We start from the raw sequence: 16,343 nt of genomic DNA on the forward strand, positions 1-16,343 counted from the left end.
TGTACCAGGTTCAACTTGAGGTAGTGAAATAGGGGAATCTTTTCCCCTCAATTCCCATGGCAATGGATTTTACCAGAGCTCAATGTCACAGTTGGTCAAAGGTACCTACACCTCATTTTTGTAATTCAGTTCTTGAGGCAATTTTTGACCAGAGATTCCTTTGCATACTGCAGCCAAGAAACACATGCAGAGCTCAATCTGAACAGTGAGCCAATTCCCTGCATGCATTTACCACACCTTCCCTCATTTTGATGAGAACAACTGCAGTGGTAATTGGTCTAATGGGAGATTATTTTCCCAATTATAACAATTATTTTGTTCATCTTTACACTTGTGTACTCTAAGTGACATTAAACAATCTTGAATGCTGATTCTTGAGATGCCCAGCTTTTAATGTCATAATGTCAAATGTGACATTAATGGCAAGAAACTGCTGGGATTTAGTGACCATCAATGCTAAATACATCTCCTTAACCAGTTAGGCTTGAAGATTACAATGAGGAACAAAGAAGAGGACAAACTAAGAGTAAAAATAAACCAAATAAATTATAACTAAGTATTGAATAATTAACACAATTTAAATCTCAGAAAGGGATTCTCAGAAATCTTCTCCCTCCCTCGACGTTCCCACCAAAATCTCAGAAAGCAATTCACCTACAGAAGGAATGAATTCCATTGATTTGAACTTGCATTCGATATTGAACACAATCTTGGTATTTTAGTCATGCCTTTGACATTTATTCATACCTCTGGAACTAGCAGATGGATTTACAGCTACTGTTAGTGGCTGCTCCATGTCCTGGAGTTTGATGCATTAGGCAAAAATTTAATTGCCTTTTGCTGGCTGTTCTACACAGAACCATTTGCAAGGTCATCTTGACAGGTCAGTGTGCATTGAAGAGTGGAAGTCAGCAATGCACTCATGGTCTTGAACAATGAATTTGACATCAACAGTAAGGTGATAGACAGGAGGGACTGTGCTTTTGGTCCAATATCTTTATGCCCACTATGACTTGTGTTAGTAGCACAGAATTACTAATTTGAGATAGGTTAATAACCAACATTCCTTCTCACAGTCACGCAGACCAACAATTTGTGATAGTGTTATAACTTGAAGCATTGACAAGGTAATTACGTTGAAGCTCTAAAATGCTTCAAAGTAAAGGTTGTGGTACATTTATTACTTTATTAACATTATATAAAAGAAAATTCCAGCTGTGCGGCAACAAAGGCTATGTGTGTGGGAGCATTTCCGTTACTGCGCAGCCATGCACCCGCACAGCTTAGAAGGAACAGTGGTGATAACCCAGGATGAAAAAGGAGCAGAATATTTTTTCTAATTGTAAACAGCAGCAGCCTTTATAAATAAGTGTTAACTGATTAGTTTTAAACATATTTTTAATAATTAACTTTTAAATTAAATAAATTTACTTAACCTCAAAATCTGAAACAAAAACTAAAAATTCTTGGCTCATTCATTGTGTCAAAAATAAATTCCCTATTTTCTAAAAAAAAAGGCCCGCAAACTACTTTGTCATAACCTTCACTTAGTTTTCCTCGCAGATTTGCTTGAAACATCTCGGCATGCAAGTTTGCAATGTTTATACAATGAAAACAGTTTTTCCAGTAGACTGTCATTAATATTTTTCATCTATTTAAAACTTTAGTATCTGTTTTTGGACAAAATAACTTACAAATAAAACTTGCTAATTATGCTGCATTGTGTGTAATGTAAAAAGTGCAATTGGAGTCTCTATGAACAGAAATTAATGTATCTGCAGTTTGAAGAATTGACTTTATTGTTTAATTTTCATGGCAGTTCATGAAATGCTCATGCACTTTAGACAGCAAAACAAAAGTTGCAGGCTTCCCTCTCAGTCTTCAGTTACACTTATCTATTCAGTTCAGGATGACACCTCAGGCTTAATTACTGACTAGCTACTTATTATCCCCTGACTACAGTGCCAAGATTAAGGAAGGGTAGATGGGTGTGCATTTTCTGCTAATTCTTAGAATTAGCAAAGCCTCAGACTATCTAACAATCCAGAGATACAAAAATGCAAAATTCATAGAATATGAAACACTATGGCACACAGTACAGGCCCTTCAGCCCACAAAGTTGTGCTGACCCTTTTAACCTAATCTTCTGATCAATCTTAAGCTTCCCTCAATTCACTTGAGATATTTATCTTAAAAAGTAAAAATCCAAAGCAGCAATTCAACATCACACTCTGGCAGGCTACTTTCAAAATCTTTATACCAATTCTTTAGAGTTTATTTCCTGTCATCCAAAAAAGATGTGTGAATTTCAAACGACCATCTGGTCAAATCTGAGCCAATTTATTTTGCTTGATGTTAGTATGCTTTGTGAAACTAAAGTTGCAATTTACAGTGTCCACAATTCCAATGGTATATTTCTTTAATTAGCTTCTGCAGGTGTTGCTCAAGTACTTACACACTAGAGAATCCATTACAAGTTCAAAGTACAAAATCACTGTCTTCAGTGTTTGTGTGACAGTAAACTACTCAGAATTTAAACAAGTTGGGGAAGATCTGTAATTGTTTTCAGGTAAGGAAATTTACACTGTAGATATTTTCTAAAAGCTTCAATCAACATGTGTATGACAATTTAAAATCTGACTCAAAACCATGAACCCAGCAACAGAAGACTTCTGGAATCTGAGGTCTGTTTATGAGTCTTTAAACAGCTTTTTTGTCATCTTATGAAAGGAGGGAGAAGAGAGAATGTCTGGGTTGGAGATCTTAATGGCAATGTGTCATATGCCACACTCAAGAGGTTGCAAGACCATGGGGGGAGCTGGACAAATAACCTAAATATCATGAAACAGACAGTCTTGTAAATCAATTGCCAGTTAGTTTTCAAACCTTTGATGTGGTGTGTAAAAAAATTTCAAAATCACTATTTTGTTAATTTTCAGGTTGCAATTTTCAAGCACTAGTGATCACCCTTCTTCTGAGTCTTAGAAAAGTAACCATTTTGCTCTCTTCTTGCACTTTTTAAAAATATTTCTTCTTGTAACTTATAGCATATTTTTATTCATTGTACTGTACAGCTACCACTAAACAAATTTCATGGAATATCTCAGTGAAAATAAGTCCAAAATATTACTATAACTTCTGAACAGATTATCCATAATTATTACAGAAATATTGGTTATGTTGGCAAAGGGCTTAGTAACAGTATGAATTGCATGCATCACAAAATTGGAGGTGTAAAAGAACCAAAGACAGATGGAATACATAAGCAAGTGAAATGAAAAAAGGATCATATTGATGAATATTTCAGAGTTCTCAGATGGCAAAAGGGGCAAAAAAATCTGATCAGGTTTTTGATCTTTGCTGCTGATTTCAGAGATCAATATTCAGCCTGTTTAATTCAATTCAAAACATCTATTCATGATTGAAATAGACAAACATTGCTGCAACACAGGCGTTGGTCATAGGATATGTTAAAAATCAATACCTAGGCTCTTATAATACATATCCAGGAAATCATAATAATTATGTTTTGCTGTTGGAATGTTATGAGTTAACATAATACCTGTTTCTGGAGATATTTCATCAAGCAGTTTTACCATGCCATCTCCTTGCATGGCTGTCCACTTTTTAATTGGAGACCCTCCACCAATCCTGTCATACTGTTCACGAATTTTTGGAGTACGACGCTTTGCGATAAAAGGAGCAAGTTTACTGGAAAAAAAATTCTAAAAGTTAAATTGCCCATTTCACTTCCCATGAATGTCTCGTGAGGTATCACACCCATTCCAAAAGGGGTTTACAAGTTTAAATATGGATTACAAGTTTCTTCTTCACCATCAGGAGAGGAGGAGGGAACTTATTTTTCTAGAAGACAAAATTTAACTAAATGCTTTATTTTCCCTTCCTAGGTCATCCGTAAAATCAGTCAATTGCCCGACAAAAGAAAAAAAAATCACACATTAAGAGCAACTATCTGAAAGAATTGTTGCAAAGTTGCTCCACAATCAAAATTCAGAAAGCGAATCTTATAATTGCGAAATGCATCTAAGCAAAATCCATGTACAAAGTTATATGGAGTTTCATTGTTTTACTGAGGTCCATGTGAATGGCCACAATAAGGAATATTAAATGTAAAGAACACCAACACGATGGAGTCAACAAGAGTGCACAGATTAAATATGTAATAGTTTGGAAAATGACATAAACCAGATGAACAGATGAATTCTGATTGGTTGCATAACCGTCTGGTATGGTGGAACTAAAAAAAGCTGCAGAAGGCTATAAACACAGCCAGGTCCACCTGTAGGCACTAGCCTCCTCACCACTGAGGACATCTTTAAAAGGCGATGGCTCAAGAAGGCAGCAACCATCATTAAAGACCCTCACCAACCAGGACATGCCCTCTTCTGGTTAGACCATAAGACCATAAGACAAAGGAGCAGAAGTAGACCATTCGGCCCATCGAGTCTGCTCCGCCATTTTATCATGAGCTGATCCATTCTCCTATTTAGTCCCACTCCCCCGCCTTCTCACCATACCTTTGATGCCCTGGCTACTCAGATACCTATCAATCTCTGCCTTAAATACACCCAATGACTTGGCCTCCACTGCTGCCCGTGGCAACAAATTCCATAGATTCACCACCCCCTGACTAAAAAAATTTCTTCGCATTTCTGTTCTGTAGTACCATCAAGGTGGTGGTACAGGAACCTCAAGCCACACATTCACACTTTTAGAAACAGCTTCTTAACCCCACCATCATGTTTCTGAATGGACCATGAACCCGTGAATACCTCACTTTTTCCACTACTATTGTAACCTGTTTATTAAAAAATATGTATTGCACAAATGTACTGCTGCCACACACCAACAAATTTCACAACATGTCAGTAATAATAAATCCGATGCTGAAATGAAAACAAAGCCCAATACAAGTTCAAAGAGAAGCATCTCATCTTCTAATCTCATCTTCACAGTTCTCAGAACCCCAAACATGAATTCAACAATTCCAAATGATCACTTTTTCAAGCTTGTAACAGTATTGGAAATTAAAGGACTTTTTTTTGTTAAAGTTAATTAGCATTACAAACTGTACTATTTACCTTTGGGCTGGAAGGGGGATAAGGTCCTTATCCATGAAAAGCCGAAGCAAGAAATCATGAACATCATCTAATGTTTCAGGGCCACCCATGTTCAACATGAGGATGCCAGTCTTGGGTTTTCTAATAAAATAATAGAACATAGTAATCTTTACGCAGAGCAAGATGTATAATGCAATTTATTTGTCATAAAAATGCAAGGAGTAGACACAGTAAGCTTGTACAAGACATAATAATTTGGAAATGAAAAGCAAAGGACAGATAAAGGGTCAGTGGATGTTGTTTACTTGGACTTTCAGAAGACTTTTGAGAAGTTGCCACACACAAGGCTGCTAAAGTTAAGAGCCCGTTGTACGACAGGAAAGATGCCAGCATGGTTAGAAGAATGGCTGACTGGCAAGAGGCAAAGAGTGGGAATAAAGAGGCCCTTTCTGTCTGGTTGCTGGTGACAAGTGGTGTCCCGCAGGGGTCGGTGTTGGGACCACTTCTTTTCACATTCTATGTCAATGATTTAATGATGTAATTAATGTGGCCAAGTTTGTGGACAATACAAAGATAGGTGGAGGGGCAGGTAATGTGGAGGAAGCAGGGAGTCTGCAGAAGGACTTAGACAGATTAGGAGAATGGGCAACGTGGCATTAAGAATATAGGGCAGGGAAGGTTATGGTCATGCAGTTTGTTAGAAAGAATGAAGATGCGGACTGTTTTCTAAAAGGAGAAAATTCAAAAATTAGAGTTGCAGAGGAACCTGGAGTTTCCATCCAGGATTCCCTATAAGTTAACTTGCAGCTTGAGTCAGTGATGAGGAAGGCAAATGTAATGCTAACATTCATTTCAAGAAGAATTTGTGCACCATAGGTAAACAGTATACCAAACAGTAAACAGCTAGCTGTCCTTGTGACAGAACCTCAATGGTGCGAGGGTATTCATTAGTCTCACAGTTAACAGTTAGTTACACTAATGCTAACTAGTCATAAGTGAATTGAGCTGCATTGCCGCCAGCTGAACATTTGTAGCATTTTATGGTTAAGTGTCTCTGAATCTCCTACTCTGACCTTCTGGAGTCAGAGAACGCTGCAACACCGAAACAGGCTCTTCAGCTCATCTAGTTAGTGCCAAACCATTAATCTGCTTAGTCCCATAGCCTTCCACACCCCTTCCACTCATATACTTATCCAAATTTCTCATAAGTGTTGAAATCAAAACGGCATCCATCACTTCTGCTGGCAGCTCGTCCCATACTCTCACTTCCCTAAGTGAAGAAGTTCCTCCGCATGTTCCCCATAAGCATTTCACTTTAAACTTTTATGGCATGCTTGTCTTGGTTGCATAAAGTTGAAAAGTTCATAGTGGCTCACCTGGTAAAATCTGAAACCTTGAATCTGAGGCATAATACTGCATTTATTTAGGAGTTCCCTGCTACTTGGGGGTTTGCAAGGCATATTTTAAAACTCTTTGGAGTTGGGCATATTGGGTGTGTGCCTTTCTGAACAAGAGTGGACTCTTATCAGGCATGCAAAAACTGTATCCTCACAAACGTCTGAGTTACTACTTTAGATTCTTAAAGTTTATCTTCTATTTAAACATGGTGATAAGCTTGCTGGTCACCTCTGATATTTGACTATCCGTTGGAGAGAAGATTTAAACTTCTTCAGGGTAGGCATACCTCAAAGAGACTTTGCAATGGAGTAGCAAATTATAAACACAAGAGATTCTGCAGGTGCTGGAAATCCCAACCTGGGGTCTGTGGACCTCTCGGTTAATGGTAAGGGTCCATGGCATAAAAAAGGTTGGGAACCCCTTTTTTAGGACATGCCACATGTTGATTACTACCCACTAATCTACCTGAAAATTATCTGTTGCACAGCTGGTGTTATTTTACTTTAATTTTAAACTTGCAAAGGATTTTAAAAGTCATTTTTTTTCCCTTTCAACTGTTTTTCATTCTTTATAATTCTATTCCTGTGCCTGATTTGATAAGATTTCACCCATTCAGAATACATCTGTGGCTTACCCCTATTCAGATTGCCAAAGCTGATCTAGTTCTTGGAGATCTCAATTTAACTACCTCACTCAGTACCGCAATACTGGATTTCTTCAATAGAATATGAATTAATGACTAGTCCACCTAGGTCCCAAAACAGTACTGAAGGAGGTTCCTTTGCCATCAAACCCATGACTTTCTAATTCACAACTGATAGAAATAGGAAGCTGGTGTTACAACACTGAAATGGCATCTTGTATATTTTCTGTCTTCATCAAGCCAGTACTAATTATATTGTAAATGACTTCTCAAATTAAAAACCTAATAGTTTATCTTGGGAGTCCAAAACTTATCTTAAAAGTAATTTTCCTCAGATTTGTCAGAATAAGGAATGTCAAGTGAGGACTGTTTGCCATCCTTGCTAGTTCCACCGTAAGTTAATCTGTTCTTCAATGTTGTCACAAACATGTATCCTTCCACAAGACACTCAATATACTAATATACTCAATACACCAGCTTAATATACCTTTAATATACTCAATACACTCAACACCCTTTGAAATTCTCTTGACTGCTACTGGCATGAAAAATTGAAGCTATTAACTGTTCTGATCACCAGAATACTTAAAGCAATAATCTGCTAATCCCTCTCAACCCCATTGTTCTGCCTTCTCCCCATAACACTCATCAACCTTCCCTTTAAATATACTGACTGACCTGAGCTCTACAGCTGTCTGTGGCAATAAATTCCACAGATTCACCACCCTCTGGTTAAAGAAATTCCTCCTCAGCTCTGTTCTAAAGGGATGTATTTCTATTCTGAGCCTGTGCCCTCTGGTCCCAGACCCCCCCCCCTTTCCTAGGCCTTTCAATATTTGAATGCCCCCCCCCCCCCACTCCAAGTGCAGGCCCAGAGCCATCAAACGCTCGTCATGTGTTCATACCCAGGATCATTCTTGTGAACCTCCTCTGGACACACTCCAATGCCAGCTCAAGCTTTTTTTAGATAAGGGACTCAAAATCACTTACAATATTCCAACTATGGACTGACCAATGCCTTACAAAGCCTCAATACTGCATCCTTACTTTTATATTGTGTGTGATATATGTTTTGTGAGTGCATTGTAGTCCAGAGGAACATTGTTTCGTTTGGTTGTTTGTGTGTGTGTGTGTGTGTGTGTGTGTGTGTGTGTGTGTGTGTGTGTGTGTGTGTGTCAGATGACAATAAACTTGGATTTGAGAGAGTTTAAATTGCAGTTTACCGTTCTCTTAGTTGGGGATTTTCCTTCATAGCCACCTGTTCTGTTGCTGCTGCTGAAGTTGACTGCCATTGCCACGAGGGATGAGCGTACAAATTATTCAGACTGTTCCTTACAACTGCATAGGAAACAAAATAGGAGCACAATTTTATTCACTGACATCTTTGTTTCATTAATACACAATCCTCAGCAAAACAGATCAAGTAGTAAATTTTTATAACTTCATCCGACTACCCCTCCTTTGACAACCCTGCTGGTTACTTTCTTAAAGAACTCTAACAGGTTTGTCAGGCAAGATTTCCCTTAACAGAAACCATTCTGACTTTGACTTCTTTTATTATTAGTCTCCAAGTACGCTGAAACTTCATCCTTAATAATAGACTCCAAAACTTTCCCAACAACTGAGGTTAGGCTAATTGGCCTATAATTTCCTTTCTTTTGCCTTCCTCCCTTCTTAAAGAGTGGAGTGACATTTTCAATCTTCCAGTCTTCTGGGACTATGCCAGAATCAAGTGATTTTAGAAAGATCATGACCAACGCATCTGTTATCGCTTCAGTAATCTCTCTCAGGACTCTGGAATGTAGTCCATCTTGTCCAGGTGACTTATCCACCTTAAGAACTTTGAGTTTGAGCTTTGATTTTGTGTGTGTTTCTTAGGATTTCCAGCACCTGCAGAATTTTTCCTGTCAGTGTAGAGATGCTGGACGTTGGAATACAGGGGCAAGTTGCACAGAAACAAGGACAGTAGTCAAATGCAGCTTCCACCATCACTGTCATCAAGGTCAAATATACAGAAAAGTACCAGAAAAAGGTCAGCAATATCATGAAGGATCCCACCCACCCTACATATGGACTGTTTGCCCCACTACATTGAGGGAAGAGGTGACACAGCTATCACGCCAGGACCGCCAGAACCGCCAGACTCAAAAAATAGACCATAAGACCATATGACATAGGAGCAGAATTAGGCCATTTGGCCCATCAAGTCTCTCCACCATTCAATCATCGCTGATCCTTTATTCCCCTCCTCAGCCCCTCTCCCCGGCCTTCTCCCCGTAACCTTTGATGCCATGTCCAATCAAGAACCTATGAAGTTTTGCCTTAAATACACTCAATGACCTGGCCTTCACAGCTGCCTGTGGTAATAAATTCCACAAATTCACCCCCCTCTGGCTGAAGAAATATCTCTGCACCTGTAAATAGACACCCCTCTATCCTGAGGTTGTGCCCCCTGTGTCTAGATGTCTAGTCTAGGACAAATGAAAAACACCCTTTCCACATCTACTCTCTCTAGACCATTCAACATTTGAAAGGTTTCAATGAGATCCCCCATCATCCTTCCAAATTCCAGCCAGTACAAGCCCAGAGTTATCAAATGGTCCTCGTTTGATAATCGTTTCATTTTTGGAATCATTCTCTAAGCCCTCTCCAACACCAGTACATCTCTTCTTAGACAAGGAGCCCAGAAATTTTCACAATATTCAAGGTGAAGCCTCATCAGTGGCTAATAAAGCCTCAGCATCTCTTCCCTGCTCTTGTATTCTAGACCTCTTGAAATGAATGCTAATGTTGCCTTCCTCACCACCTCCACTTTCAAGTTAACCTTTATGTTGTTCTGCACAAAGACCCCCAAGTCCCTTTGCATCTCAGATTTTTGAATTTTTTTCCCATTTAGAAAATAATCTGTACATTTATTTCTTCTACCAAAATGCATGACTATGCCTTTTCCAACATTGTATTTCATTTGCTATTCTCTTGCCCATTCTCCTAATGTGTCTAAGTAATTCTGCAGCCTATCTGTTTCCTCAACACAACCTGCCCCTCTGCCAATCTTTGTATCATCTGCAAACTTGGCCACAAAACTATCTATTGCATCAACTAAATCACTGATATACAGCATAAAAAGTGGTCCCAACATCTACCCCTGTGGAACACCACTAGTCACTGGCAGCCAACCAGAAAAGGATCCTTTTATTCCCACTTGCTGCCTCCTACCAATCAGCCAATGCTCTAACCATGCCAGTAAGTTTCCTGTAATACCATGGGTTTTTAACTTGGTTAACCCCTGCGTTATGTGGTATCTTGTCAAAGGGCTTCTGAAAGTCCAAATATACAACATCCACTGCATCCCCTTTATCTATCCTACTTGTAATCTCAAAGAATTCCAACAGGTTCATCAGGCAAGATTTTCCCTTAATAATAAACAATCTGGAATCTTCCAATGTGAGATGATGAGAGACTGTAGGGTCCAGGCAGCCCATTAACAAGTGCTCCCAGTCCACAGTAATAGCCCACACTCCCAGTCACGGTTATATACCAAGCTTCACATCTCAATGTTGGGCAGACAGCCCTGTCATGAACACCCCACCATCCCCTGTGCAAATCTTCTGCTGAGTCGTGAGCACATCGATGCTCAATCTGTGCCGTGTTCCAGGTACCCATGTTCACAGGGAGGATGCGGCTTGTATCACGTGTCCGAAACTGAGCAGTTTATAATGCACAATGCATAATGCTGTAATTACCCCTCTCATTTCCAGCAGCAATGTTATTCTTGGGAATGCACCCCCCCCTCCACCTCAAGCACTACGAGAGGAACTAGGTTATATCTCCAGTACAACTGGTATTCTGCCAATACTTATTTTAATGTACAAGATAAAAAAGGTATTTCCTGACAAATGCCAGAAAATTCTGAAGCAGATCTGCCTGAAACTCTGAAATAGATGGTGTATTATTCCTATGCAGATAGTCATAGAGAAGTACAGCACACAAACAGGCCCTTCAGTCTAGCTAGTCAATGCTGAATCCTTTTAAACTGCTTATTTCCATCGACCTCCACTGCGACCATAGCGCTTCATACCTCTACCATCCATGTGCCTGTTCAAACTTCTCTGAAGCGATGAAATTGAGCTCGCATGCACCACTTGTGCTGGCAGCTTATTCCATACTTTATGACCCTGAGTGTAGAGGTTTCCCCTCATGTTCTCCTTAAACTTTTCACCTTTCACCCTTAACCTCTGGTTGTAATCCCACAGTGGAAAAAGCCTTATCTATACCCCTCAATTTTGAATACCTCTATCAACTCTCTCAATCTTCTACATTCTAAGGAATAAAGTCCTAACCTATTCAATCTTTCCTTATAACACAGGTTTTCCAGACCAGGCAACATCCTCAAATTTTCTCTGAAAAACATGAAAGGCATGATAAAAGCACAAGGAACTTCTAATTATTCCCAAACGAATTGAATCCCTAATTCTCGTAGAAGCTAAAAATACTACCCGAAATGAATTTTGCCTAAATGACAAGAATGTAAATGATGTTCTTTATTATTTAATATTTACCTGGTCAATGAATCTCAGGGTAGTATATGGTGACAGATTTGTACTTTGTTAATAAATTTACTTTGACCTTTGTTGAATAAAATGTCATCCAGAAGACCCTAACATGCTCAGGCGCTGTACCTTGACCTTAGATTGAGCTTCCAGGAAATTAAAAGCAAAGACCAAAATGGGAACAGGGTGAAGAATTAGAATCATAAACAATGGAAAGGCTGGGAGTCTCAGAATAATAGCATTTACTCTACAAAGCAATCACCAATCTGTACTTGGAAATACATGGCATCAAATGCAAAGTACAAGTAAATCATTGCTTCGACAGAATAAAAGTGTCTGAGGCTCTGAACAGAAGAAAGGGAGAATTAAAGTGGCAGGTGTGGCATTGCTTTGCCTCTTCATGAGGAAGACAACCGGGGAAGAGTCAGAGCCATTAGCAGAGATAAAGGAATGACGCAGAAGGTCCAACAAGGACAGTCCCTCCCAGAATGTGAAAAAGGGAGGGAGAAACTGTGGATGACGGTGGGATCAGCTTCAAGGTGGCAAATTAGAGAAATAATCAGTTGAGGATGAAGAGTCAAGGCCAAGGGAACCCCTATCCTGTTGTGGAAAGGATGACAACATGGGCACAGTTGAAGTCCATCCTACCTACGGTGGAAGGGAACCCACTGCTAAGGGAAAAAAAACTGGAAGCACAGGTATAGCAGATACCCTGTCCGAACAGGTGAGATTAAGAAAAATGGGATAATGGAAGCATGGACCTTTCAGGAACCCAGGGTGAGAAGAAATACAATCAAGGTAGCCATGGGTTTGTCTCATTACCAGCTGTTCCCCAACATAGGTGTCAAAAACAGAAGTTAGAGGAGAAATACACAAAGGTGAGAAGAGAGTGGAAACTAGCCGCCATAGTGATGAAAATTTCTAACTTAGTGGAAAATAACACCATTAACTACAAGGAAGTGAAAGCCGAATGGGAAATGGATCAGTAACTATTTTTTTCAACCTCAATTATTCCATTTATATTCATTACATTCTTATGACTGTTTTATCCTACAGAAATTGGCTCAATTTGAAACTCAGTGTTCACATAGCTACATCCATTTACAGAAGGCACAGGGAGTTAAAAATTACCGACTGTGAGAACAAGTTAAACCAGGCACATGAGCATCATGATGGTGGAATCTGAACTGGACTTTGTTCTGGGAAGAGAAAAGGCCTCAGGCTATACAAATGGGTGATGGAGGTGCATGAGATGATCATTGTTGTGCAACCATCTGACGTTATCTCAGATTATTGTAATTGATTCATTTCCCTAACAGGGAAAAAATACACCAGGAAGAAAAATAGATTTCTATCCAAATAATTTAAATAAAATTATGGATTTAAAAAATAACCACTCAAAAGTGCCTGCAGTACTGTACACTAATTATCCAGTTTCTTTTACACAATACTCATTAGGTTGGCAACGGCAAGGTAGGGAAAGGGATTGGCATGATATTCCCCCTCCTCCCCATTAAGTACATTTGAGATAGATTTTTACCTCAGAAGTTGAAGTTATGGGGAAATCAAGCAAGAAAATTGAGTTGAGGTCAAAGAACAGAACTGCATTGATCTTACTTAGTGGCACATGGCTTACCTATACTAATTTCCATCTACCAAGGTACGTGTCTTTGAATATGCTTTGGGGAGTGGTAGGTGCTGATGCTTTCTGCTCAAATAAGTGGGGGTGAGGGAAGGCAGGGGGGTCAATGCTATGCTGCTGCTTGTGTGTGGGTGGGGACAGGGTGCTTTGGGGGTCTAAATTTTACTGTCATTCATTCTTTGGGGCGCAGTACTCTTCTGTTTTTCGTGGATGTCTGCAAAGGGAATTTCAGATTGTATACATTCTCTGTTATTAAATGGAACCATTGAAACAAACCCTTTACACCTTCTTAAAAAGGTTTCTTCCCCCAGGCTGTTAATCTGATTGACAATTCTAATTAGCTCCTCTATCTATTACCTAAAAAACTGGATTTAAAACCACTTTTTATAATGCTGTTTACACTGTAAATAGATACTGGCATTTATAAACATTTTATTCCATATCTGTACTTTAAAGTGTTTATTTTTTATATATGGTACTTGTTCATTTATTATTTTTATCTTATTTATTATTATTTTATTCTCTCCACTAGATTATGCATTGCATTGAACTCCTGCTGCTAAGTTAACAAATTTCACGTCACATGCCGGGGATAATAAACCTGATTCTGATTCTGCATGGAAGTAGGTACAGATGAGATGTCAGGCGCAATTTTTATTTAAAACGCAGAGAGTGGTGAGTGTGTGGAATGGGCTGCTGGTGATGGTGGTGGAGGTGGATACAATTGGGTCCTTTCAGAGACTCCTGGATAGGTACATGGAGCTTAGAAAAATAGAGGGCTATGGGTAACCTTAGGTAATTTCTACAGTAAGTATATGTTCGGCACAGCATTGTGGGCCGAAGAGCCTATAGGTTTTCTACGTTTCTATGTGGTCTAAAACAGAACTCCGATTTACTTTTTGGTAGTTTTTAAATCGGGGTGGTAGGGTTGCTGGGGCAGAAGTCCCTTCTCTGCACTGTATGACTAAATAAAATAAAAGCTTTCATCCATGTGCAATTTCTTTCAAACTCCAAGTTTGTATGTGTACCTCCACTTTCAATAATTTGCTGCAGTCCATAATTTCCTCATTACTGAAATTAACTTAATTCGCAAGTGCACTGCTTCCCAATAGCTGCTTAAATTCAGATCTATTCTCAAGAAAAGTCAACCCAAACTGACAATTAAACCCACATATCAATTAACGCGAACAGTGTGAGCCACCTTGCAGCCTTCTTGCCCATAACACCATTCCAGGCCATTTACAGAGTTAAATTGCCTCAGCAACGTCCTTGAGTAGTGCTAAACTATAGTGGATTATTTTGAGGTGTTAACGGTAACGCAGCTGTTATCAGTTAGACGCAGAAAGCACCAGACAACCATCAAGAGTCGGGCGTTATCTTTACAGCTCTGGCTAAAATATATTCCTCGAATTAATGTTACAAAGCATTTTTACGAGGTCGGCGTGCGCAAATTGGTTGCTGGTTCACCAACTTTACAACAGTGAACACATTATTACATGCTCAGTGTACAGCTAAGGCACATCCGTACAAGGACACTTAAGACGCTCCATCACTATTTGTTTACAACACATTTAAACATCCCGTCACGGCCTCAACCATTCGTCCAATTTCCTCCACTATTCCTCGTCCCCAGTAACTCCCCCCACCCCCGAACTCTTCTTCCCCTTCCTCAGGCGGCGCGCCCCTTGCCCCCTTCTCCTCGGGGGGCGAGCGACGCCGCTCACACCGCCGAGAAACAAGGGAGGGACCGCCGAGGAAAGTTGGCATCGTCGATTTTCTTCCGCCGACGAGTTACATAACATGCGGCTTCTCGCCGGAAGCCGACATTGTCAAGCACGGCCAGACTGACTTCCCAAACCCATCGCCTCCGGCCCGTGCGGGACCCTGCCGCTTGTTGTCACCGCCGGGTTCAGAAGGGGAATAACTCCGCTCAACTCACCGGCGCACGAACGGGTCCCCAGTCTCAGCAGCGCCATCTTGAGCGACCATCAAACCAGTCCCGGGCTCGGCACTACTCACTCCGGCGGTTCCGCTCGTCTATTCTCGTCCCCACTCACCGGGCGACACCAGGGGGAGGAGACATCTATCTCCTCCTCCCACATTAACTCCAGGCAACGCCACCAAGAAGGCTGTCCAGAGAAAGTTCTAGTAGTCTTTCTATGGCTGCTATCTTCACTACAGCATTCAGTCCAACAGCCAAACTGCAAAGCCCTGAGAATTAAAACATTAACTCAAAAAAACGTTGTCATGAAATGGATTTTTGTACCTGTGACAAATAAAGCTCTTTTTAGTAACGCACACAAAATGCTGGAGGAACTCAGCAGGTCAGGCTTTATTAATCTATGGAGAGGAATAAAGAGTTCGGTCCGAGATCCTTTCGGCATTTTGTGCGTGTTACTTTGGATTTCCAGCATCTGCAGGATCTCGTGTGTTTAATCTTTATTTTACGAATATACTTGTAATGAAGGAAATCCGGCAAAAAATTACCAGACTCAAGTGTGGCATAGTTTCTCTTCCAAAGACTTTAGACGTCTAATTCTCAGAGGTCTCAGCCTGGTCCCAACATATCGGTGCAGCAATAAAGAAGGCAAAACAGCGGCTATATTTCATTAGGAGTTTGAAGAGATTTGGTTTGTCAACTAAAACACTCGAAAACTTCTATATTATTTCTGCTTTTGCACTACTTCAATCTATTCAATATGCATTATATTCTTACTGCAATTTATTTCTATATTGCATTGTACTTCTGCTGTAACAAATTTCACGACACATGCCTTTGATAATAAACCCGACTCTGAAAGGCAGTGTATTTCCTCTCTAAGGAGTCTAGAACTAGACATCACAATCTAAAAATGGAGGGTGCGATTTAGGACTAGGATGAGGAGAAATTTCTCCAGAGGCTAGTGAACCATGTAATTGGCAATCAGCGAGGGCTAAGTCATCGGTTTCATTTGAAACTTTAATCCATCGATTTCTTGATACAGTATTAGGTGAATCGAAAGAGGCCGGCACGGTGGTGTCGGGGTTGG

The 16,343-nt window shown here is 40.0% G+C and overlaps 1 protein-coding gene across 1 annotated transcript in view; it reads right to left on the reverse strand.

The window, feature by feature from the left end:
- The window catches only part of fech (ferrochelatase), a 43,815-nt gene extending 28,445 nt beyond the window's left edge, over positions 1-15,370 (reverse strand). Inside the window, exons 1-4 of the mRNA XM_072252239.1 lie at positions 15,254-15,370; positions 8,346-8,460; positions 5,103-5,222; positions 3,563-3,711 (exon numbers count right to left, since the gene is read on the reverse strand). Of these exons, the coding sequence (XP_072108340.1) occupies positions 3,563-3,711; positions 5,103-5,222; positions 8,346-8,460; positions 15,254-15,290 (421 nt within the window). The 5' untranslated portion in view covers positions 15,291-15,370. The remainder of the gene's footprint in view (positions 1-3,562; positions 3,712-5,102; positions 5,223-8,345; positions 8,461-15,253) is intronic.
- Between the last annotated feature and the right edge of the window lie 973 nt (positions 15,371-16,343).

This window comes from Mobula birostris, chromosome 3 (assembly GCF_030028105.1).
Source record: "Mobula birostris isolate sMobBir1 chromosome 3, sMobBir1.hap1, whole genome shotgun sequence".
Classification (NCBI taxonomy): Eukaryota; Metazoa; Chordata; class Chondrichthyes; order Myliobatiformes; family Myliobatidae; genus Mobula; species Mobula birostris.